We start from the raw sequence: 26,348 nt of genomic DNA on the forward strand, positions 1-26,348 counted from the left end.
CATTCACAGCTATTTGACATCTGAAACGTAAAAAGTTTTCAAAAACTTATTTTCTTCCTCTGCTCATCATTCAAAACTATATGACATTCAAAACATACACAATCTGCTTCAAACGATTTTTTTGACAAAAACATAAAAAATATATTAATTTATATTTTTTTCCCTGTTTCAACAAATTTTCTGTTCTTTTCATGTTGTAATATCAATTTCTTTCCAACAAATTTGTAAAAGAAACATATTATACTAATTGACTGCTTGTTCCCTTGTTTTTGCTCATACTTTTTCACAAATTCTGCTCTCTACTTTTTCATTAACTTTGCTTCCTTGAAACAATAATTTAAATAATATATATATAAACTAAAACTGATTTTATCCCCAAATCCAGTCATTACACCAATAAAAAACACCTCAAAGCGTGTCAATACTCGCTAACACCTTATTACAAACAACCAATCCAAGCAAGCGTAGTTTCAACTTCCTCATATCCGCGCGTCATATACCGAGAAATAAAAATAAAAACAGGAAAATGAAAGTTTTTATTTTTGTCCAAAAACAAAAACTAAAAGAGAATCGGGAGAGTATCGGAGCAGCGATCACGGAGCCAGTATCTTCATTCTCTGATTCAACCTATACATACAACCAACACAAATATACACACACACTTTGCAACTGAATTTTATCAAACTGAATCATAATGCGAATGTGACAACTGCGCAACAGCTATTTTGTATCCAACGAGCAAAGCTTCTGTTGAATATTCATATTACACACAATTTCTGAATCTATAGTATTTGATTCAGTTCGTTGGAGTTCACAACAAGGTCAGAGTACCAATTTCATGCTTCAATCAAGTTCAATTTTGTGTTCGCAAGCTTAAATCTGTTCAATGTGTGTTGTGTTGTTGTAATTGCTTGTGTGTATAGTTTGAAGTTGAAATTGTAGTGTTTGATCTATTGTTGTTGTTTAATATGTGGCGGAGATTGTTTGTGGTTTGAGTTTGTTAGTTTGATTGAATCGAGGTTTTTGTTGGAGTTGTAGGGAGGTGTTTATTGTGGTTGCGGATGATGTGTGTTGAATTTATTGGAGTTTGATGCATTGTGGTTTCCTGTTTGGGTGAGTTTTTGGTTTCGGTGGATCGGAATTTAAATTTCGAGGAAGTTTGGTTTTGGAGGGAGAGTTAGTTGGGAATTGTCTACACTGTTGTATGATTAGGTTGTTTTTAATTTTATTGTTGGTTTTGGTACAGTGTTAGTAGTGGTGGTGAGGTTAGAGTTCTGATTTGAAGATGAAGCGAAACCCTAAACGAGGGTGTTGAAGTAGGAGTTTGAGATTTTATACTGTAGGATCGGGGGAAAGTGTTATATTAAATTGTTCTGTACAGAATTGATGCGTTGAAAATGCAGACAATACGTCAGCACGAACGGATCAATCTTGCTGGACTGAAAGCAGAGATAGTAAGGAAGATCGGGCCAGAGAGGTCTAAGCATTACTTTAAGCTTTTGGATAGATTCTTGAAGTTAAAAGTGAACAAGGTTGAGTTTAATAGGATATGTAAAGGGATTGTTGGTAGGGAGAATATTCCACTGCATAATCAGTTCATTTGTTCTATTCTCGAAAATGTTTATACAGCAAAAGTACCACCTTTGGCCAATGGAGTGGATGTTCGAAAGGCTGCTGTAGTTGTTGATTGTAAAGAGCCTTTAGGTGATGTTCGTGAACAAAATGGATTTCATCCAGTTATAAATCAGCCTCAAAATCCTTCATCTTTGTCAAATGGTAGCATACTGCCATTATCACCGAAGAAGGCTAGGACAGGAATTCGAGAACGGAGAGGTGGGGATCGACGTAGTGCTCTTGGTGCTAATGGAAAGGCACAACAACCACTGGTTACCCAGTGTAGTGATTTTAGGGTTGCTTCAGAAAATGGTGAATTTATTACACCTAATAGGACAGTGCAGCAGCATCAAGGACTCAAACGTCAAGCGGACAAAGACACGCAACTTTTAGATGACCATCCAGTAAAATTGTCTAAAGTATCTGCAGTTGGTACAATTTCTGTACACAGCACGGACCAGACTGAGTTAATAGCTAAGAAAGATGTGACAGAGGTATCTGCTAGGAGATTACTTAACCCCCCGCTTGGCATTCCATCTTCTGCTGCTAGTACAGGTGGAGCCCGCAAGCTAGTGCCTTTAGCTAGCAGCAGTAAAATTCTTAGTTCATTTGACAGTGGTGATTTGATGGATACTGTTACATTAAAGGAACACATGGAGCAGATAGCTACAGCAAATGGCCTTGAAGGGGTATCAAGTGAAAGCGCTGAAATTCTGAACAATGGTTTGGAAGCTCACTTGAAGGGTTTAGTTAAGTCTTGTCATGAACTAGTGGCAGCAAGGTCAGGGCTTTTTCAATCAGACCACATTTCTCAGAAGCATCAGGTTCATTTAAGGACGTTTAATGGTTATAGACCTGGTTACCATTATCCGACACAAAGTAGCAGTAGTCCTTCAGAAGTTACGCATGAACATAGACCCCGTTGTCCAACATCTTTGCTAGATTTCAGAACTGCGATGGAGTTGAATCCACAGCAGCTTGGGGAGGACTGGCCCTTGTTGCTGGAGAAAATACGGGCACATGCAGATGAGGAAGAGATGTAAGACTACTATTCTATTGTCTACTTCTCGGATTTGAAGTGGTAGGTTTATCGAAAGATATATAGGTTTACTCATGCCCTGGCCATTCTTGATGCCTTGACTTAATTCCATGACCTTGTGGACTAGTCTAATTCAAATGGCTTTTCTAGGGGAAACCGGTGCATCAAAGCAGTAATGTATGTATTCTCCTTCTAAAGAGCTTCACCTCGTTCTGATGCTGCATGAATCAGCAGCAAACAGTGACAATTGAAGAAAACAACTCCATTGGTTGCTCTGTTGTAAGATAAACATATGTTCTACTTTATCTTTACCAGTTTCTTTGTAATTTAAAGGTCATCAGGAGATTTAGTACAATTTTGTAGGAAGACATGTTGGTTCTATATTATAGTAAGAAGTTGAAATTACATGGGCCAAGAGTTCTTGTTCATGTAATATTAACTGTAATCATTTGACTAGAATCTTAATACTAAGCACACTGTCTAGCACAAGTAGTTTATTGGATATTCCTTTTATTTTCTTCTAATTCAATTGTATACCTGCACTACAAAAAATTAACTCCTTAGTTCTTGTTGTTTTATGTTCCTAGAAGGGCCAGTCAGAGTTGAATGGTGTAGATCACTGACATTTAATAGTGAGATGCTTGGGATGTTATATATAACATTATGAACTGACATTTAACTTAAGCTGTCAGGTTATCACTGCATTTCCATCTAATCAGTTTGCAACAACCAAAATTTCACTTTAAGTTGACCAAGGGATTTGCAGAAGCTTCTTTTGTTAATGTTGTTGAGGTGTACATTGCAAATGAAACCTGATTTGTATTTGCTTACTTTTTCATGTAATATTTTCTTTTTATTTCTGATGAAGAATAATTTTGCTGCATTACTACATTACTTGTGTTCAAAATTCTTTTTTACTTTAACTTTTTTCTTATTGTATCTTATATTGACCATCTGCATATGAAGCTGGGACATACTTATGCGAAGTCCCAAGGCTCAGGATCGGTAGAAAGTTATCAATCTTATTCTAGGAGAAAGACAATTTTAGTTTGGGCTCTCAAAGAGGTATACCCTCCTAATTTTATTTAAGTATTAAGATTTTATTTTTTTCAAAGCATCTTTCTACTGGAACATACTGCATTAGGACTAAAAACATCTTATTTCAATGTCCACATTATATTTTCTTGTCACTTGTCAGTCAATTCATGAATTTTTGTCACTTTTATATCTAATGGTTTATGATTTATAACTACCGTTTCTACAGGTTGAATCTCATATTGCAGACGTCAATCTTCCAGTTTTCTGGTTGAAGCTTCTGTAAGTGTTCTGATTGCCATCTTCATTATGATCTATTTGATGTTCTGTTATTCTTTCTTCCATCTGCTCTAGTACGCGCTTTAGACATGCTTTTTTATGACTGAAAAGTTCTATCAACTTCTAAGTGAAATAATATGAAGGTTTAATCATTTTGTGAGCTCTTCTTATGAGCTCTTCTTATGTCTTATAACAGTTCTTTCTCCATGTATTTTTCTTAAAATAGTTCTATACATTACATATGAGTTGGTGCCATAATGGAAGATAACTAATTTTAAACATATCCTTGTACCTGAACATGTGATACCACTTGGTGCCCTATTTAATTACTGTAACTCGCAATTAAAAAAATATGAATAGAATTGTCCAGGTTTGCATCAATAATAACCGTGACCTTGGAAATAGCATTTGTCATGGATCAGCTTTACAAGGCTAGGTCTAATACTCAACTTTAAGTAATTGTGGTTGAGTATATGTGTGTTGCGCTTACTACCCCGTCTCTCTTTATCTTCATATCAAAAATCTTATTTGGGCTGAAGAATATTGTGATGATCAATTTGGTTTGAAGATTTCTTGCCTGATGCAGCTTGTCTGCTTCTGAGTGTAGAAACCAGTATGACTCCTGTATGAACATGTTCTATCATTAATGTGCGTTGATTGGGGAGAATCTCATCATGCTATTGAACATTATGAGAAAGGAAGAGAACTTTTATTAGTGAGTTGTAGAACAGTAGATGACCCTTTGGGATTATTTATACAGCCGTGCGAATCAATTCTCATTCCTCTTAAGCTAGATTATTCGAATTTTAAGAAACTACTCATGATGTCCTTTATAGGAAATAATCTTCAGTTCAAACTAATCTACTCAGTAAAATCTATGAAATAAAGCATGACATTGTAACATCTACTCATTCTAGAGATGATCAACATTCAAATCTTTCTACACTCCCTCTCTATTTGGGTTGTGGTTGTGTGTTGCGCTTACTACCCCGTCTCTCTTTATCTTCTTATCAAAAATCTTATTTGGGCTGAAGAATATTGTGATGATCAATTTGGTTTGAAGATTTCTTGCCTGATGCAGCTTGTCTGCTTCTGAGTGTAGAAACCAGTATGACTCCTGTATGAACATGTTCTATCATTAATGTGCGTTGATTGGGGAGAATCTCATCATGCTATTGAACATTATGAGAAAGGTAGAGAACTTTTATTAGTAAGTTGTAGAACAGTAGATGACCCTTTGGGATTATTTATACAGCCGTGCGAATCAATTCTCATTCCTCTTAAGCTAGATTATTCGAATTTTAAAAAACTACTCAGGATGTCCTTTGTAGGAAATAATCTTCAGTTCAAACTAATCTACTTAGTAAAATCTATGAATTAAAGCATGGCATTGTAACATGTACTCATTCTAGAGATATCAACATTCAAATCTTTCTACACTCCCTCTCTATTTGGGTTGTGGATGTCGATCACAGCCAACTCGAACCTTGATTTCTCAAAATTGTCCCTGGTAGTACATTAGTGAGAATATTTGTCTGGTAACTTCTTGGTACATCTGTTAGTTTCTTCTCCATGCCTTTTATCTTCTCTGCATTAAATCTGTTCTACATGCTTCGTGTTATTTCAGTGAAGTAAAGGTTTGGAGATTTTAAGCAAACAGCTGAAACATCACAATCACAATCACTTAAACATTTTTTTCATTGACTTGTTAAGAACAGCCTCCCCAGTTTTATTTTTCAAGTAATGGAGTATTCGTATTATCAAGTTTTTCTGGCTGCTTGACCATATTAACAACAAAACTAATACCTATTCCTGTGTGAGGTAAGTCATTTAGTAGTTCAGTTTTCCAATAAATTGTTTATACTTGCTACTTCTCCTCCATCTCAACTTTACTGATCGGGTCCAGTGGAGTTGAGTTCTGGTTGATTTGCAGTATGTTACTCTGACTTTGCGGTTTCGGCTTCCTTACTCATGTCAGGCACTTGTACACGATACTTCTTCTGTGTCAGTCCTTTGATTGAAATTTGGACATTTGTGACAACCAAAAGGCCACATTTGGGATAAGCTAAGGATGCAAGAAGAAAAAGGCAAGAAAGGAGAAGTAAGAAAAGAGACATTTAATCTGCAAAGTGTTTTAAAATCCATCTATACCTTGCATTTTCTAAATTGTCATCATCTCCCTCGAGTCCTTTCATGTTTATTGCATGGTTCGGTAAAATTTGTAAAAACTTTGACTAGATTTCAAGACTCTTCTGGGAACCGACCCAACTAATTGTTAGAGTCACACAAGTCACATGGGTAAGCTTAGATCTCGGTTCTGTTATTTGCAAAAATGAAATTGATGCAATTCCTGAGGGAGAGGTCAACTAGCTAGTTGGATTAGGTGTCTAGTAGATAGTTGGCTTGCTTGATGCTTCTACTAAAAAATTTATAAAACGAACATTCATAAATCCAGTTCAATACCATGATACAGGGACAAAATTTGGGCTAAGATATTCAATACTTTCCTCTTTTAATCTTTGAAAAGGGAACGATTATGATTGTAACTAGTACTTACAACAGATACTGTATCACTGATCTTTAGGGAAAGCGAAATTTTTGTTTTGCTAGATTTACCCTAAAATTCAAGATATTGGTAAATGCATTACATATTTACAATGACCACCTTTGTAAAAGTATTTGTTGTACTGGTAAGTGGTAATGTAGATCAACATACTTCCAATTGCTCTTAAACCATATCACCTTCTCAGCTGTTAGAAGTTTGCTTCTAGATACTGATGCATCCATGTCTTGTTGCAGCACATCAGAGGAGACATGTATTATTGATATATGAACCAGAGACACCCTAGTTAAGTTTGTTCATGGAGAAAGTTGAAGGGCCTTCATGGCTGTGCCATAGAAAAACCCTCCAAAATGGCTTATGCTTCCTCTTTGAGGAGCGTGAGATCATCTCGGATTCTGTTTTCCTAAGCATTTCCCACATTACCTGAACATCCTCATAACCACAGGTTTGTATATCATTGTGAAGCTTCAGGAGTGCGGCACCTAAATCAAGCGACATCCAACCAAAAGTAAGTTAATCTGTTCGATTACATTATCTGGTTTTTAATTAAATCATACTGGTATACATTATTTCGCAAATTCTTCCACGAAGGGTGTCGTCTCTTTTCCAACTTTAGAGGCATTGAAATCTTGAACTAGACTACAAAGGTTGGTATCATAGTATGAACATCATATTTAGATATATCATTCTCAATACGAAAGGGCTCTTACTTTAGTATTGAATCTGACAGTATTAGTGTTTGAAAATCTTTACGAATATTATATGGGAATGCAAAGGAATAAAGTGGAGATTGTTCTGGTTCATTAACCGAGCTAAGTTGTATAGACAATAGTGTGTGGGAATACTCGGTATCTCTAGTGGATGACTGGATGGAGCAACTAGCAAGCCGTTCCTTTAAATTGAGATCATTTTATAGGTATATATAAAATATGCAGCATAGTGCAAGATAATATAAATGGTTCCTACTTCCTATATGATTATTGTATGAAATTAGAGTTCTTTAAGTACGCATTATTAACTTAAAACTCGGAAACTAAACACTCTAATTATGACTTAGTGGAACTAGTGTAGTGGATGAAGGCATTAGTAGTGAATGGAATCTTCTAGCAATACCTTTTATTCTTTTACATGCCCTTCTCCTTATTCTACTAATGAGAGTACAATAATGAAAGCTGAAAAAGCTCTCCCACCATCAGTTCTTAACAATTTTAGTGAGTTCCATTGGACTTTATGATGACGGTAGCATTATGGAGTGCTATTTAAAATTTAAATATAAAGCTTTTATGTTGTGGGATCTTTCTTACATTATTATTGACTTTTAAATAAACTATATATAACTATAAATCATCATTCCCCACTAAAGATTTTGTAAATGGTCGGTACGGAAAATAGTTTCATGTGTCAAATTTCCATATTATATGTTGACTTCCGTTAAATATTAATGAAAATAACATTGTTTTGCAGGAAGTGAACCACCATATAATACTTAATAATATTTTGTTATGATATATTTAAGTAGATTTTAGTTTAAAAAATACACTTATTTTATAAAAAGAGAAGGAAGATTATACATACAAGGTATTCAGTATTAAATTGAAACACCAATTTATTTCATAAATAGAGAACAGATAAAATCATTTATAATTCAAATTTAGGTCAGAGTTGCTTTTTTACCAGCAACGATGACCATAATTTTCATCATCAAGTAGTTGTGGATAAAAACACCACCGACTTGATAAGGGTCTTGAGTGGTTAAATGATTAGAAAAAAGTCATAAAGGAAACATTGTAGAGATTAGTAGTTCTGTCACGATCAGAAGACCCGTAACGGTAAGAACAATGTTAGGAAAAATGAAAATCACGAAAATATCAGTAAAGGTAAGAAGTTTGCAAATTGTGCAAACGCATGCTTTGAAAGAATCAAGTTCCTAAGAATACTAGTACAGAAGCTTCTTCAGTTAAAGTATACTGTCAATAAGAACAAAGGGAAATACTACTAAAACTTCTCAGCGATGAAAAAAAATATTACTCCTACTATTTAGGGGAAGACGAAGGTATAAAATATTAAATTAAAAGATAACTCGATGTTAGGAAAAAGACCCAAATTGTTCATGTGAAGGATCATATACAATTTTCGGAGGGCAGTCTTTTTTAATCATTGGTTGCAAAATTCTTCGACATAGTTTGAATTATTTCCCGGACTGTGATATTTTAATCTGCTGCTTATCCTATTATGAATATTTTTTCATCTTAACATTTTGGTAGGTATATGTAGACATGTAAAATGAAACTGAAAGCAGGATAATATACTGACCATTTTTGCGAGCCTTGAGACGAGAAACAACACTTAAACAAAGTTTTCTGACAGGAAAGACCATCTTTTTCCATAGCTCCATCACCTTGATCGGCCTCCTTCTCCTCCTCCCTCTCCTCCTTCTGACACTGCCTCCGATTCGCTTCGCTATCTCTCTTAGCCCCGCCAGAACTCCCCTTCTCCTGATTATTTACTTGAACTGATATGTAGATATGTGGCTCTATGTACCCTTTTATTTGAAGTATATAGTAACTTGTGCATGTATATAATGGATCAACTCTTTTGTGTAAACACCAACTGCTGTAGTAGAGGGAATATCTTCTAGAGCGGAGTTCGTGGTGGTGTGAAAGAGAGTTATAAAAAGATGGAGAGAGAGAGAGAGAGATTTGTTGGTTAGGATTGGAGAGGGAGTGTGTAGTAGCAGTAGTGTAGAGCAGCACGACAAATAGCGGTTGGGCGAGTCATATATAGAATAGACTTGGAGATTGGGGATTCACTCTCCTCATTTTAAGTATGTATTTATATCAAACAAATATATTTTGCGGTTAGAGTAGTCAATTATTTGTATTAGTTGTAAGATTATGTTGAAAGATCAAGGTCAATATAATTAGGAGAGTTATTCGATGTGTACAGAGGTGGGAGGATCTTCGAATAGGATCTGTAGAAGCATTTCCTGCGTATAGCTGATATTATACTGAAAATTGAAATATGTAAAATTCTGTAGTAATCGTGGCTCTAAAAATATCTGACTCGATCGATTAATTTCCTCCAAGATGTTTTGTCTGATTTGATTTTTAAATTCGATTAATCTCTATAAAGTTTTATAAATGAACTGTTATATAACATATTAAACTGATATACTAAATAAATCATATATTTGATTTTTAATTCAATTAATCATGTCAATTGATCTTTGATCATTTGATTATCATTATTTAATATTTTCCCGATTTTTAATCATACGGTAACTATTAAAGACTCAACGATGATGAATAATAAATTTTCAGTGTTAATGAATGGGTCTTTCTAGTGTGTGCCCAAGGGCACACATTAAGCACTAAATTTGATGAGTTTAGTGGATTTTGATCGGTGGAGTTGGTGTAAATGCAAGGGGGGCCATCCATATTTATGATTACATGACCAATAAAAATGCACCAAACTCATAAAAATTAGTGCTTAGTGTGTGCCCTTGGGCACACCATAGAAAAACCGTTAATGAATTTAAAATTTAAAAAGTCTGCTACTTTGTCTGGCTAGTGTGAATAAGACACGTGGTGTTAATGGCCCTTGGGATCCCTTTGTCCATTGGTGTTTTTTCTTTCCCCTCCAACTTTGACATTTCTTTTCCAAGGCCCAGGCATATATAGCTGACGCCTTCTCATATCAATTGCCATCTGAGTATTCATCACTTATAATCCGTCTGTATAATATATTTTATAAACGGTAATATATAAATGACCAGTTTTTATTTCAACGGGATATGAGCACTTGTATTATTATTTCTTTTTGATTAAAAATGTTTAAAGCAAAATAATATTGAAGTGATGATATGATACATAATGAAAGTGGGATGACAGAGACGATGATGATCGGCAGAGTAGTGTCGGTAGCATTTTAGAAGCCACGTGGTGGAACTATACGGTCCGAAAAGGATAGGGCATCAGACAAGCCTAGATTTTTAAAGAAAAACTTGCTCCTTTTATATTTCACAAGGGATGCGACATCTTCCCAATTGCACCATGACACTCATCAATTTAACTACGACTCAGTTTAAACTACTTTACTATAGTGTCAGTTTTCTTGACTTTAAACATTTTAATTACTAAAAACTAAAGAGTTCTGCCAGGTGAATTTGGCTTTTATTATCATAATTTTCAAGAAAAATGTCCCAAATATTAGTGTTAGAAAAATTGACATGTCTTTTTACAATTCAAGATGTTAGATCGTCCGACAGTTCTTCTTTTTTCTTCTACAATGTTACACGATTTAGTACTTTAAAATCTTAGTCAGATTGTGGCCGCTCTGCAATAGTGAAGGAGCGACTTGTCTGTCTCATGGCAGCTCGTGCCAGTGACCCTAGAAATTCTTGGAAATGGTTGAATTTATAAGCGGTGTTAAAGTAATAGCCTTGAATCTTGAGAATGAAAATATCAGAATTGTTGTTTTTGATAGGTTGCGTTTTGCTCATAAAATGTCGGATCGTAATAATAAATATCTTTTCCCCCTCGGTTGATTTCATATTCGAACAAATAGATTGAGGTTCTGGGACTTCGTATAAACTACCAAAGTTGGTTGAAATTTGAAACACATGCACGGTTAGGCGAAGAACACATGTTCAAATTTTATTTAACTAATTAAATGATACTCCATAAATACATGACTATCAGATTATTGTTTTATAAATAAAAGAGGTCTCCGCAAAACCTATACGGCTATTCCTAATAAAATTCAAAAAGGACCCGGGGCATGAAAAAAGTGTCAAAAATATGTCAAAAAGGACTCGGGGCATGAAAAAAAAATATGTCGTTAAACATTAATCGTGAGTTTTGTATACAATTTGAAAATTTTGTTCACCAAAAATCATACGAGAATAAGATATAAGTGAGTGTTTAAATATCTTGTTCACCGAAAATCATCGTGGAATAATATGGGAGTGAGTTTAGCAAGAGGTAACATGTAGAACTAAACCAAATGATGACTAAAATTTACATTGAATGGGAAGAACATAACAAAAATGGTAAACTTGGTGCAGTAGTGCTACACTGATATAAAATTTTAGCAATCATATGTAACTAGTAATCTTTTGAAGCTAGACTACAAACCAGAAAGAATCCAAGTACATGGACGAGCTTTATCCAAAAGATAGGTCAACAAGATATGTTTGGTTTTATATGTAAAAATCCTGAAATCTCACAAGGTGGACAGATAGATATAAAACATATTGGTCTATCATGTAAGCATGCTTTATATATACTGGATGAGAGGCAGGAGTGGAGAATATGTAAAACATATAAAAGGCCAATCTAGAAGAATCTCATACCATGTTTATATGGCAAATGTGGGCCGAAAATGCGATTTGAATTGACATTTTCCAAGGCAGTGAAGGGAAAGGAGAGCTCTATTGGTGAGTGGTGGGTGATGGCAAGTGGGCACGAAACGCACAATGTGTTTGCGTAAGCTTAGCTCTGGGCTCAGCCTCAGGTCTATTTCGTCTGTTTCCACCAGCACTGTCAGTGGAGGAGGAACCTCTGCCAACACTACACTACTCAAATTGTTTATTGATTGGAAAGAAATGGGAAGAAGGGACAAGCAAGAGGAATACTAGGTGAATTACAAGGTAAAATAAATATCATGGCCATAGCGCATGTTGAATTGTTGGTCTGTGCGATGTTGTTAACTGTGTACAATAATTGTGTAAGTAGCATGCGAAAGTTTTATACGACTCGTGTAACACGCGAAAGCTGTGGGCCTTATTGTAAACAGGAGTATAACTTAGGGTGACACCCTTCTCCTTCATTTTTATGTAACCAAAATAATTTGATTATATACACTGTAATAATAAGCTGCACAAGTTGAAACAGCAGATGATCAGAGATTCTGATCACCATGTCATGAAAATGAACAAACATCATCGCCAACTTGAACACGCAAGCTGAAAAAGGATGTTATTTACCGATATACCTTCTAGAGCAACTTTTGAATACACCTATTTAGAAGAGAGAATCTATGGTGTCGGGCAACTCGCACCTGGCTACACATTTTTTATACTATATATTTAGAAACGTGCAGCACTGATTTTTGTATTTATATTTAGCAAAACTATCATTGTTCTTTACTCGTGTTAAAATGAATTACACCAAAAATATATCCGGAGTTGAATTTCATGTCTTTAAAACCAGGATATGCTTACCTTTTCCTGCTCCATTAGTCATGAGTCATCCATATTCTTCATGTACTCCTTCGAAAGTTTAGTCTCCATTACTAACTTTTGTTCTTCAATAAGAGAATAACCGGACTCGAGTAATGTTTCTATTGTTTGCTGTAAATCAAATTTTTGGGAGTTCAATACACTCCAAATCACACTGAATCTAAGCATACACTACATCCAACTTATATCATGTTACAGTTCCTATACATGATTGACAAGGTTGCGAAAAGCTGAAGACTATGTTGAGTAACAACAGATTTTCGATCTGGTGTAATTCCATTCAAGTTTGTTTCGAAATCAAACAAGGGAAAGTTGAGCTTATTTTCAAAGTCAAACAATTTAAGAGCTGAACTTAAATATATAGCTGGCTGAAACTAGTGAACTCTAATAAACGTTTGTTAACAAGTTCGCGGACCAAGCTAGCCTATAAATATGAAAGCACATGCACGAACTTTTCTCTAATCATATCGATTCACTGTTTACAAACACTTATGGTTGATCAAGCTTATGTTGGGTCAAATAAATCCAATCAATGCTCACAATTCCCTTTAACAGAACATATATCAAGTGAACTTCTACACTATATATTTTTAGCAAACCGGATTTGAACACATTTTTAGATTCGAATCAATTTAGAGGCCAAACTTGAGAACAATAACATATCAAGCTCACTGGTATTTAAGGATAGGTCAGTAGGTGCGATTTTACTATAGTCGGTTTTTAATCATTCAGAACTGCACATATAACAGGAAAAGTCTTTATCAAGACAGATGGCAAGTTAAAATTTATTTGAGTCTTGAGCTACCTGGGGGGGAATGAACGTGGAGAGATTTTCATCCTTTTTACGTCCGAGAAGTCTATTTCCAAGAGTTTCAAAACCTCCAGTATCTTCCACCCACTACACTCAGAAATATGTATTAGTCCTATCAAAGATCAATTGTCCAAGGCACGAATACATAGCAGGTTGTCACTCTAAAATCTGAAATTTCAGAATGAACCACAGTAATAATTATTAATTACATAACTGAAGGGCCTGCCTTAAAAAATTCATTCGTTTCACATTTCTTATGGGTGATCCTAGGTTTAACTGTTCCAGTACAGTCCAACCCTATAAATTAATAGCTTTGGGACCGGAAACCTTTACTTTTATAAAGATTTATATTATAATGTACCTCTATGCCGGGACTGAGAAAAATATTAATTTATTGAGGTTATTAACTTATGACTTATTAATTCATTGAGGTTTCACTTTATCAGAAAGTACCACCCACTGAGTTCACTCACTGGATCATCGAGGGGGATATGTTCCCCAACAAGTAATGAGAGAGACCTTCAGCAAAGGGGAGCAGTTTAAAAAATATGTAAACTGGGGGTAAACTAAGAATTCTTATCGGTGCTAATAATGCATTTGGTAATTTTTATGCTGTGGATTTAAAAATGTGATATAACTTTATTCTGCTAACTAAGGTAACATTCAGGAACTCTAAAAAAAATGGGGGCAAAAATCATTAATAACCATAAATCAAAAAGTCCTATAATTAGAAAGTAATTAAGTTGTAAAGATATATTGAACCGGATCTTCAACATGAAATCTAGAAAATTGTTACCTTTAAGATTGACCTATCATATGTACGAGACCTGAGAGCTCCGTAAAAGTCCAGCGCTGACATTCAAAACTTATATAATTATAGATGAAGTAAACAACCACTTGAAATGGAATTAATATGACGTAATCTTAGACACACTCAAATGTCAAGGCTTTGAATATCAAGATATAATTGAGAAGAACAAATATTACTACATGCTACAGTTCTTGGTTCTGTTGAGACATTTATTTCTGTACCTTCCTATCATTAAGGGGAGAACATAGGGGGGCAGCCATAATTTCATTGAGGTAAATTATTAAATTAGTAGGTTCAGTTTTGTCTATTAATTGAATACAATGATAGCAGACTTTGAATCTAAAAATATAATGGGATCTTCGTGCCTACAACCAAGCTTACATTTTACTCATACCTACACAGACATACACAATACATATATTTCTTATTTACCTATATTTTATCATTACTAGTATAAAAATCTTTATATATCTCAGACCATTCGAAGAAAGGGACTACAATGTAGTTAATCTGATGTCTCTAAAGATACTAACAACTAAGATACAATCACAAAGAACTGTGACATATTTTAAGTGTACAAGAACCACTAATATCTATGCATATACTCTTTTTCAATAGACATGTGGCACATAATTACCTTGATTAGGGAATGTATTCACTATGTGTTCAACCTCAGCCCTTGATATGCCATCTTTCTCGTACATTCTGTTGACAATATTTATGATATCTTCTTGGTTAGGCTGCCTGTTCAAAAAAATTGAATCTGAGAAAGATAATAAGCTCCCTGAAATTTGCTTCAGACAGTAACTATAGGAATAGCTAAGTAGTTACAATAATTACAGTTCATGATAAAATAACTTTTAGTTCAAAAGTTCAAACTTGCAATATATATGTAGATATCATGGCATATAATTTTTTGTGGAAGTAGTTGGCATAAGAGTAGTCAATACTTTCCACTAATATATATGAGATTGCATGCTAATGTTACTGGCTTCATTGTTGTGGCAAGATATTTACCAGAGGAATTTTTCCATCCTTCCATCACGTATCAGAGGAGCATAGAGCGTTGAAAAATCATTTCCCGTGAAAATGATAGGAATTCTATGTGTAACATCTGTTGCACGCCAATCCTGCCCAATACTAACTCTTGTAGGATTATCTGACAAATTCATTAAAGTCCCCTGAACAATTTGATTGTTGACTGTCATTTGAGTGTTTCCTGAATAACAGAAAGAAATATCAAAATAAGAACCACGGTTAGCAGGGCCCATAAGATCACTTGATATTCCTTATCCAGACAAATATTCATCAGAAGAAGTTAATGAAAAACAAGCTGGACAAAGTAAAAACCAGGAAAAAATTGTGGCAGTATCATTTTGTAGTCCAATTAAGTTTTCATTTGAATATACTGTCACTCACCAAATCTACCAAGGCCAGCATCAATATCATTGATCATTAGGCAGCTCATCTTTCCCTGCATCAGGTTTTAAGAAAGCTAAAGCTCAACAACACCGATAAGTTGGGGAGAACTAAAAAATTACCAAGATAATAGAATTTGGACATATAAGCAAGGATACTTTCAGTTGCAGTTTTAGGGAATTTAGGAGAAACCAAAACTATATCCTAAATCAATACAGATGATTAAGTGCAAGGAAATCCAGATATTTTGTTAACTTCTCAAGGTTAATGCCTTAATGGTAGCCAGAAGGTTCATTTTATAAGATAGAAAAACCAAACTTAAGGATGTTCTCTTGTCAGTAGTTGATTTTGAAATAAACCTAATTAAAGTAGTTTGAACAATAGGAACAATAGGATCTTTTTTACATGTCCTCTGCAACTAGGGACAGACCAGGATGGAGACACTGAGGGCCAGGTGATGAAATTCGTTTGCAACACCTTCTATATATACATATTCTACTTTCTGTACAATTTTATGAAACTTACAGAAACCGTTCAATTATACAAATTTGGAGGGACAAAAATTTAAGGATTAAAAAACTTTATACTTAAACTAAAAATATTGTAATAATGATATAAAACTTTCAATAATATTTTTTCAAAAGTTCCGGAGTTTGGGAGTGTGCCAGCTGTAACCCCTTACCTAGATCCCTGTCTACAACAGTACCCAATATAGTACAATTACGAAAGAGGAAATGATATAGTAAAAGGCTGATGATTTTAATATTCTGAATTCCATATGCCTACTAATCTAGACTATAGAATTGTGAAGGGATTAGCAATTTTAAAACAGTGCCTATGATTTTCCACACAATTAATTTATACTTACTATCAACCAACTGATATCACGACCAACAAAACCGATACAGTATGATTGTTTGTGTTAATAACTCCTTCATATTAGCACCAAATAACCTATGGAAGTTCATCATCCAACCAAATATTGATATCCTATGACCTCCTTATAGTCGTATGCAGAGAAACAGCTAAAGTTTCAATGTAGAATACAAAAAAGCCTCATCATATCAAGATTTTTCATTGACTCTGTATGTCGGGGTGTGCATCCCCATGTGTAAGATATATTTGTTAAGGGCTAAAGCACATATAGCGTCAAAAAATATAATAAATACTTTACAACATAGAAGTTCACTACTCTAGACATACATATATCAGTAGAAAGTATTAAAGCTTCTAACTTTATTTGTGACCACTTGAGAAGCAGTTCTGTACCGGTCACGTATCAATCTTCCTGGTTCTCCTGTTAATGGAAACATATAGTATCCAATAAGCTGAAAAAGGAAAGATACATATAAATATCCTGAAACTTTGAGAGATTAGTAAGTGTGACTAAGTTATTCAACTCTGTTTCCAAGGAGATATAAATTTTATATCCTTCTCAGTTAACTATTATTTGCACGGTTTCTGAAAGGATGGAGGAGTCATACAAAACTGTCACATCAATATGTTTGTATCTGAATTAAGCCTTCTCTCATATCCTTTGTGTTTCAATATATGAATAGTTTTAAATTTTTGTTCTACAACATTTGCTATCTTAAATTTGTAATTAGTTCACAAATGTGGAAACAAATAAATATATACTAAACTGACTGAGTGCAGTTACTAATTACTTATTTAATATAGAAATTGCAATATCATAGTTAACTTAATTAGACTCCTACAAAGTAAAGGTTCATTATTTAAGAATAAACATATAATTCAATTAAATATTTATATTTGGAAATAGAATGTAGTTTCACCACAAGTCATTCAATCAAACGAGAGTAAAGAACAGTCTAACTTCGTGTGAAGGGATCCCTGGTTATATTAAATTGTCACTATCAATAGGTCTACTTGCATTCTCCTAAAAAGATTTCATACTTTGCATGCAACACAATGATAAGATAAACAATGAAAAGAAATAAGAAGTTAATTCAAGATCAGCATATCTTCCACAAAGTATCTTACCAGCTCTTTCCGATTCCAATTCCCCAGCGGACATAATAACTGGTTCAACACCCATGGCCTGGAATATAAGTTCGGTTTGGAAGGACTTTCCTTGGCCTTTCCCTCCCCAAATGCCTGTTGGACAACATGCGTGAAAACAGAATCTGCTTATCAGGATCCACAGACAAAAAATTTCCATAGTTAATCATGGCCAAAAGAAAGTCAGATTCTTTTTAATCCTTGATGTGGTGAATCATTACCATATTCTCTAGAAAATAGTATTATCTCACTGAAAGTGGAATTCCATAAAAAAAAGACACATAATGCAGGCATAGTTTATTAGGCATGAACAGCAAATAAGTTAGATATCATTAGAATAGCTGACAATTTGGCAAGGACAAGAACAGAAAATGCAACATAAAAAAAATGGAATAATGGTGTTGACTCATTAGAACCTGTGATATATTTAATGTACACACATTTGTTTTAGAGACGATGCATACCACAAGTACAGTGTTTGCACATATAAATATCTAGTGTGATTCATCTACGAAGTGCATTAAATTTACCAATAAAATTCACCAAGTAATTATAATGCCAAATGAGATGTACTGTTAGTTTTGCTATCCTACATTTTGCAGAGAAGTCTAAAATGTAGAAAGCAAGGGGCTGCCTAAGTTGTAGTACCACTAGCTAAGTTAGTAGGCATGTGTGTGTGTGTGTGTATTTAAACCGAGTTCCATGCATTTTTGCTATCTAGCATTAACATTCACTCTTGTAGGACCTGCAGTACAGTGATACAATAATTACCAAGAATCAGAGGAACTTTGGCATTAAGAAGGTGAGCAATGTAGTTCTTCACGATGTGGCACACTGCAAGCAAAAAACATGTTGAACTTTTATTTAAAAAAAAACAGTAACGATGCTAGAGGAATATACAGAAAGACGAATAAGCCCATAAATAAAGGATGTCAGGTATATATTAATTGCTTTTATAATGAGTAGAACTTAATTCTTTTCATATGTATATATCTTTGGAAAACTAAAATTTGATTTAAGTTATTAGATTACATAACAACCAATCCTCAGGAGTAAACTAATTAATTTTATATATACATAAATTCTATATAAAGATATATGGGTTTATGAAGAACACATTTTAGCATGGGAACAATTTCTTTGCACTCTAAATGAAGTGCAGAACAATTGTTTTGCACATATTTTTATGTTTTATTGTTCTGCACTTTTTTAGGGTCCAGATCTCAGATAAATTAGTGTCTGCCAGTATAGCGATGTATGGATCATATAACGTGAACTAAAAATAATTCAAAATCAATATGATATATGAAAACAATTATATAATAAATAATATATATTAGAACCGACTCATGAACTACCGACTTGTGAACTATTCCCTCATAACTTTATGACATCTACCAACAGTTGCACGAAAGCATTAGCATTATTTAAATGTTATAGCACCAATAAACCACTTACGAAAGCATGTGGTATTCTGGTGTATTATCCAATTTGTAGAAGAAACTCAAAGACTTGGTAATGTGGTCAAAACTAAGTACAAAGTATACAGCTATAGTCTAATAGTCCTATAAGATGGACAAACACAAAGCAAGATAAAGGATTAACGAACATAAACTACTAAGTACACTTGGTAGGAAAAAAAATAATCTACCAAATTAGTTTCAAATTCAAAAACTTAACAAGAACTGTTAGCAGAGACCGAACTCACCAACTTTATCCTGCCAATAAGAAAAGAAAAAGCCAATTAGATGAGATAGATAGCCAAAATCACTAAAAAAAGACAAGATCAGTGAAGGCAAGGTACCATGAAAGCAGGAGCAATGTAATAATCGCCCTGAAGGTACTCAAATGACCTAGTCACTGTTTGACGATAATCAAACACAATATCCGCTGCAATTCAACACGAGATTAAAATAGCATATTGATATACTCTAATGAGGTTAAACCTACAATTGAATAAAAATACATTGTTCCTAGCACCGCGACAATTATAATTCCTTTGTCGAATATTCATTTATCGAGGATATAGTGAAAGTAGAAATTCTACTCACAGTCTCGGCCGAGGAATTGACCGGTGAAAAGATCATCAATGACGCCAGCCCGAGCTCCCACAGCGATATTCATGTTATCAGACTCTTTCCCAAGCCTGTAAAGATAATCGTTGCCCTCGGAGTCTTTCGCCTCCCACGACGACTGCTCGGAGAGCTTTTTGGGCACCTCTGGCTCTGGAACTTGAGTTTCGTTCTCATTTTGAGGTGAAGCTGAGCGGACTGACAAGGGGGAAGCAATTGAGGTTTTGAAGCGAGTATTGAAATTGGGGGATTTGAAAGAGGAGAAGAGAGGGATGTTGTTCAAGTTGGTGTGGAGAGCCATGAAATTGATGTGTGTCATTTTTGGGGGAATATTTGACGATGTTATCTGTTAATTGAAATGGAAACGGTTGGGGATCATTTGGCGCCACATAAGCTTGGGGATGAATTTCAGTTCCGGTCATTTTATACGGGTTGGAAACTGGGCTGGGCTGGGCTACGCGGCTTGGGCTTGTGCAACTAAGATGAGACTTGTTGTCTGGACTCTGGAGTTCAGAATCACACAATTTTGCAAGAATTGACCAAAATAATTATATCTCGTGTATAATGATTTTCTTTTAGTTTGTATAGTCATCTTTTTCTAAAATTAAACTATAGCCATCTTCATTCATGTGTTAAATTTTTCTATAAAAATACATATATGTAATTGGAAAAATAGATTTTTTTGTCACCGAATTTATTATGTTTTTAGAAACTTGCCAATCAACTAAATTTTTTTTCCTTTTAGTCACTGATGTTAGGTTTGGATTTGTTTCTAGTCACTAAATTAGGGTCGGATATGATTATTAGCATTGTGATAATTTTTTGTAGCATCATTAATACATAGTGATAGTATATAATTTTTTGATAATATGATGTATGTTTATATCTTTGTATATAGCAATAATAACATAAAATGAGGTGATATAATATTAAAATCAGGAAAAATCGTAATTAGAATTCTAGAAATTCATTAAATCATTAGTATGGAATCAATGACTTCAAATAATTTATGCTCTCCATGATAAAATAAAGTCTAATTGAGTGGTACGATGCATCATTTTTCACTATTAAAGTTTCAATCACCTAGTTAAGCCCAAGATCTCTCTTAAATTTATCCTCATTATTTTTAATAACTTTATCTTATTATAATTTTCAAGATAAAGATAAATAAATAGAGAGGAAAACTTAATCTTCAATGATTTATGACATTTTCTTTTTGCGTATAAAAATTCAAACACTAAATTTTTATTCGGAAGAAAATATAAAATAATTTATGAGAGTACAATTTTAGAAACCGTAAAATGCGTGTTTAACTCTTATCACCGAAGATAAACGATCTTGGGTACATAAAAATATTATATATAAAGATAGACATATATCAAATCATCAAAATATTACTGGTTATCACTATATTTTAATAATACTACAAAGAATTAATATAATGGTAATAATCAAATCTGAACCTAACTTTAGTGGCAAAAAATTTTCCACACCTAACATCAGTGACCAAAAAGAAAAAAAAATTAGTTGAGTGGCAAGTTTCTAAAAACATAATAAGTTCGGTGACAAAAAAATCTATTTTCTCTATGTAATTATGTAGTCCTTTTGCGGTAGATTTTTCATTAATTCTAGAGAATTTTTTTTATTGCACACAACTGACGGAATAATGAGGAGGTTAATCGGAGATTAATCAATATTTTTTATTATCATCATCCATATTTTCCGTTATCGTGAAAGTTTCTTTTGACTTTGGGTTTTTTTTTTTCTTGATTGTGATGGATTTTATTTGACAAAAAAGGACCATAAAATTTGTTTGTGAGTTTTAATAAGAATGATGCAAAAGATAATAATATCCATCATTAAATATTTCAATATTGTGACAAATGGGAGAATCGCTCTCATGGTTTTGAGACCGAGGCGAAAAAAGTCCACACCAGTCTAAATGGCATGTACACTGTAAATCTCAACTAGTTTCTACAGGAGAAAATAGATTTTTTTGTCACCCAACTTATTATTTGTTTAGAAACCTACCACTGAACTATAATTTTTTCCTTTTTTGTCACTAATGTTAGGTTCGGATTTTTTTTTTGTCACTAACGTTAGGTTCAGATTTGATTATTAACACTATGTTATTCTTTTTAAAGTTAATTGCATTTGGCACCTCTTTGATTTCAGCATGTTGCACATTGCACCTAATAGTTTTGGAATAAACACTATGCAGCCCCTTACTTTTAACCCGTAAACATTTGGCACCCTTTCTGTTATCTTCTGCCGTTACCGTTAACTTTTGAAGGGGCATTTTGGGAAATTTTATTATATTTAATTAAAATCAGACCTTTATTTAAATTTTCCGACCATCTAAACGATATTTTTCGGAAATTTATTTTTCGGTAGTCTGCAATATAATAGTGATCTGTGTCTATATCTTTATATGTAGTACTCCATATGTGCCCTAGGTAGTTTATCTTGGAGGACGAGAGTACGGATTTTTTTTACTCAGAAGGGAAATCTCAAAATTAACTTATGGAACTATATTTATAAAAAGTGGGAACCTTAAAATACGTGACAAGTAGTGGTAAAGAACTATAAAGTCAAGTGATACTATATATTTGTGAAATTCTAAAATAATTCATAAAACTAAATTTTTTAGGTTCTCAAAATGCCTGTTAAACTCTCATACTTCAAGGTAAACTAGCTAAGGGACATACAGATGACTGTATATAATGTTATAGACACATATCATATCATTATACAGATGCTGAATTTTTTTGGAGTCTCAAAATGCGTGTCCAACTCTCGTCCTCCAAGATAAACTACCTACAACACTAAGATATAGACACATAGCAGATCGCCATTATATTGCAGACTAACACTATATTTCAATAATACCAAAAAAATAATATAGTGTTAATAATCAAATCCGAACCTAACGTTAGTGACAAAAAAAAGTCCGAACCTAACATTAGTGACAAAAAAGAAAAAAATTATAATTCAGTGGTAAGTTTCTAAACAAATAATAAGTTGGGTGACAAAAAAATCTATTTTCCCTTTCTACAAACATATGCCACTTTTCTTACTTAAAATGGCTTATTAAACCAGAGTATATATACAAATAATAATACCCAGTATATCGTAGGATCATATGTGTTTACGAGCTTAAAAAATTCAAAGAAAAAAGAATTTACAAACACAGATCACATTATATGGAACATACTTCATAAACCAGATACTTGTTCATTATAGAATTGTCATCTCATTCTTCCTTATTTTGTTTGAGGAAGATCACCAGCTGCTAGCCTTGCTCTCAAGTCCTTTCGAAGTATTTTTCCGGCTGGCGATTTCGGGATCGAATCCACGAAAAACACTCGGTATATTCTCTTATAAAACACCACCTGAAATTTGATACTACACCAGTTTACAAACAAATTCAACGAACACTGCTAATGATCACTGTGGTGTTCTCGGATCCTAAAATTACCTGTTTTGAGATGAATTGCTTAACTTCGTCCTCAGTTGTAGTTGAACCATTTGATTGCACGACGAAAGCTACTGGAACCTCTCCGGCCTTCTCATCAATCATGCTGAATAAACCAAAACAATGTGCACGAGTGTTAGTGTTTTGCCTTATCAATAGGTGGCGAAATTGAACTTCAGAGTCATTTCATGAGAAATATGCACTAGACACTTACGAAACAACTGCAGCATCTGATATGTTAGGATGAGTAAGCAACATAGCTTCAAGTTCAGCAGGGGCTACTTGGAAGCCTTTGTATTTGATTATTTCTTTTAATCGGTCCACAATAAATAGCTCATCATCGTCATCAATGTACCCGATATCTCCTGTATGAAGCCAACCTTCTTTGTCTATGGTTCTCTCTGTTGACTCGGGATCGTTGAGATAACCTGATACATTTCATTACCATCAGATCACTACATGATCTTACATTATAATTATTGATTCCTTAAGTATAAATCAAACAACCAGATTAGGCTCAGTTGTACTGAACGCTGATTTTATTCTCTGCACATACGTGTTTCTTTAGAGTAATTTATTAGGCGTCGCTGGCAACAGCCCCTCGTTGTGGACTTGGTTGTTGGCAGGTAAGCCTACTTGATTGATTGCATTTATAAAGTAAGATGGCAACCATTTTCCTTTCTATTTCAAAATGTTTGTTCAGAGATGATGATTGCATAACATCTGTTTCTCATGTTAAAAAGCTTGGAAAGTAATAATATCGAATAAATCTGATACTTAGTGCTTAAACAGAAGATTAGTTAACAAAGATTAAGAATATGATCCGGATAAATTCAGAGTTTTTGCGGAAACAGTAGGTTTCTTTTTACTGCATAACGGTTAAATCTGTGATTCGGTTAAGTTAATAATGCAGGTCGGCTTTGCCTGTGCGTTCAAATCTAAGGATGCACGTTCGATGAATTCTGTACTATACTAGAGATTATTACTAGGTAAGAAATTACAAGGAGAAAATAAGTTTATCTAATTGTTCACATACCTTTCATGATTTGATCACCTCTGATGCAAATCTCTCCCCGTTGATTCCTTGGTAGAGAGACGGACGTATCAGGATCAACAATCTTCATCTCTGCATTTCTTACTACAGTCCCACACGCACCCGATTTGATCTCGAATGGTTCTTTAGCAAAAGCCAGACACATTGCTAATACTGGCCCAGCCTCTGTCATTCCATAGCCCTGCATTATTGTTTTTCATGCATTTTGCATTCACATCAATAAACTGTTTTACAATTATCCACACGAAATGAATTTATGCTTTTAATATACATATATCCAATTCTAAAATGACGCAACTGCTTAACTATAATCCTGTCCTACTTAAAAAATTAGGTTATTGGTTATTGGTGAAACTAGTATGATGACCATTTCTTTAGATTTTCTATTTCTGATAACCCGACAATTAATCAACAATAACAAGCACTAATTCATTAGTCGGAAATTCAAGAGGGATATCAACTAGGCTAAAACGACGTATAACTGATAGGTGCTAAAATGAAGTAATTACCTGACCGAGTTTGGCATTAGGAAACTTGGCTCTTACAGCATCCTCGAGATCCTTGCCTAGAGGAGCAGCGCCTGACATGACAGTTCTAACCGACGACAAATCATAATTATCAACCACCGGACTCTTGGCAATCGCCAAGACAATTGGCGGAACAAACGGTCCAATTGTCACCTTATACTTTTGTATCAGCTCTAAAAACGGAACAATATCAAACTTCTGCATAATCAAAATAGCCGTGCCAGCTCTAAGGCCGCAAAGCAGCACCGAGTTGAGTGAATAGATGTGAAACAAAGGCAAACAACAGAGCATCACATCTTCACTATGCATATACAAATTCGGATTCTCTCCATCCACTTGTTGCGCCACGCTCGTAACAAGTCCTTTATGAGTCAACATCACTCCTTTAGGCAGCCCCGTGGTGCCTGATGAGTACGGGAGCGCCACCGCGTCGTCAGGACTAATCTCCACCTCAGGCATATCATTCTCATCAGCCTGGCTCAGCTCGGAGAAATGTAAACAACCTTCAGGAGGCGCGTCAACACACATGACCTTCAAATTGTTCTCGCTTGCATATTTTTTAATTTTATCAACGTAATTCGCTTGCGTTATTATAAGCTTAGCGTTCGAGGCCTTGACTTGTTTTATGACCTCAGCTGACGTGAAAAAAGGATTCGCCATTGTCGATATGGCGCCGCGATACGATGCGCCGAGGAACGCGAACACGAATTCAGGCGAATTCGGGAGCAGAAGCATGATCGTATCGCCCTGGTGAATCCCGAGTTTATTGAGGCCTGACGAGACTTTTTTGGAAATGAGCTGAACATCAGAGTACGTGTAGATTTGGTCCGTGGCGCCGTTTATCAAACAAGGCCTGTCGCTAAATTTAGCAATATTTTCGAAACAATAAGAATGTAACGGAAGGTGTTTCGGGATGTCGATATCGGGGAGCTTTGATCTAAAGATTATGTCTTGTTTCTTGTTAGTTTTGGTTTCCATGGGGAACAAAGACAGGGGGAGTTGAGGTAGTTTGGATATGAGTTTGTGGTTGATCAAACAAAAGATGAAATGGAGTTTATTACAAGGGAATGAAAAGAAGGAGATTATAAATAAATGCAAGTCTGAGTTTATTCAAGGTGGCCTATGAGGAGTTGGTGAGAGGAGTTGATGGGGATTATTTGGTTTGTATAAGGGTGGTTTTGGGTATAAAGAAATGGTAAGTGTAGTTGGTAAGGAAAAGGTTGGTTTTGGTATTGGGTGGGAGGTGGGCTTCAATATATTAGGTGGTGAAGGGGGCGAGTTGACTATCTTTTTCTGGAGGGTTAACGTATACTTATGGGATCGCTTTTGTAATCAAAAGGTTTACGCAAAATATTACTTCCGCAATTCATATAAGTTTTTACTTTT

At 34.5% G+C, this 26,348-nt stretch overlaps 3 protein-coding genes across 5 annotated transcripts; 1 reads left to right on the forward strand and 2 right to left on the reverse strand.

Moving 5' to 3' along the window:
* The first annotated feature begins 535 nt into the window (after positions 1-535).
* LOC108196680 (uncharacterized) lies at positions 536-6,250 on the forward strand. Of its 3 annotated transcripts, none has more exons than XM_064081029.1 (4): positions 536-2,932; positions 3,620-3,718; positions 3,918-3,970; positions 5,686-6,250. In XM_064081029.1, exon 1 carries the CDS (start codon positions 1,398-1,400, stop codon positions 2,655-2,657), a length of 1,260 nt encoding a protein of 419 aa, XP_063937099.1. In that variant the 5' UTR covers positions 536-1,397; the 3' UTR covers positions 2,658-2,932; positions 3,620-3,718; positions 3,918-3,970; positions 5,686-6,250. The 3 variants fall into 3 exon arrangements, with proteins under 3 accessions (XP_063937099.1, XP_063937100.1, XP_063937098.1); XM_064081030.1 differs by having other exon boundaries at positions 5,946-6,250; XM_064081028.1 differs by having other exon boundaries at positions 3,918-6,250.
* A 131-nt stretch (positions 6,251-6,381) lies between these two features.
* LOC108193642 (ribulose bisphosphate carboxylase/oxygenase activase, chloroplastic) lies at positions 6,382-20,305 on the reverse strand. The gene is made up of 13 exons (XM_064081027.1): positions 19,886-20,305; positions 19,639-19,724; positions 19,543-19,552; positions 18,606-18,668; positions 17,817-17,930; positions 17,048-17,109; positions 15,813-15,867; positions 15,411-15,612; positions 15,031-15,137; positions 14,379-14,434; positions 13,577-13,669; positions 8,844-12,882; positions 6,382-7,012 (listed from the first exon to the last, which is right to left on the reverse strand). Exons 1-12 carry the CDS (start codon positions 20,223-20,225, stop codon positions 12,772-12,774), a joined length of 1,299 nt encoding a protein of 432 aa, XP_063937097.1. The 5' UTR covers positions 20,226-20,305; the 3' UTR covers positions 6,382-7,012; positions 8,844-12,771.
* A 2,669-nt stretch (positions 20,306-22,974) lies between these two features.
* Positions 22,975-26,053, reverse strand: LOC108193321 (4-coumarate--CoA ligase 1). Its single transcript, XM_017359927.2, has 5 exons — positions 24,945-26,053; positions 24,418-24,616; positions 23,596-23,809; positions 23,385-23,487; positions 22,975-23,298 (listed from the first exon to the last, which is right to left on the reverse strand). Exons 1-5 carry the CDS (start codon positions 25,938-25,940, stop codon positions 23,170-23,172), a joined length of 1,641 nt encoding a protein of 546 aa, XP_017215416.1. The 5' UTR covers positions 25,941-26,053; the 3' UTR covers positions 22,975-23,169.
* Between the last annotated feature and the right edge of the window lie 295 nt (positions 26,054-26,348).

This window comes from Daucus carota, chromosome 7 (assembly GCF_001625215.2).
Source record: "Daucus carota subsp. sativus chromosome 7, DH1 v3.0, whole genome shotgun sequence".
Lineage (NCBI taxonomy): Eukaryota > Viridiplantae > Streptophyta > Magnoliopsida > Apiales > Apiaceae > Daucus > Daucus carota.

Bases quoted from the DNA above. Each gene is read 5' to 3' on its own strand.
- LOC108196680 (XM_064081028.1), top strand. From the start codon at position 1,398: ATGCAGACAATACGTCAGCACGAACGGATCAATCTTGCTGGACTGAAA.
- LOC108193642 (XM_064081027.1), bottom strand. From the start codon at position 20,225: ATGACACACATCAATTTCATGGCTCTCCACACCAACTTGAACAACATC. The intron at 17,110-17,816 runs GTAAGATACTTT...TTCCATTAACAG, and splicing joins ATTGGAATCGGAAAGAGCTG to GAGAACCAGGAAGATTGATA. The intron at 15,138-15,410 runs GTAAATATCTTG...TTTTTTGAACAG, and splicing joins AGGATGGAAAAATTCCTCTG to GCAGCCTAACCAAGAAGATA.
- LOC108193321 (XM_017359927.2), bottom strand. From the start codon at position 25,940: ATGGAAACCAAAACTAACAAGAAACAAGACATAATCTTTAGATCAAAG. The intron at 23,488-23,595 runs GTAAGTGTCTAG...TGGTTTATTCAG, and splicing joins TCAGATGCTGCAGTTGTTTC to CATGATTGATGAGAAGGCCG. The intron at 23,299-23,384 runs GTAATTTTAGGA...ATCAAATTTCAG, and splicing joins AGCAATTCATCTCAAAACAG to GTGGTGTTTTATAAGAGAAT.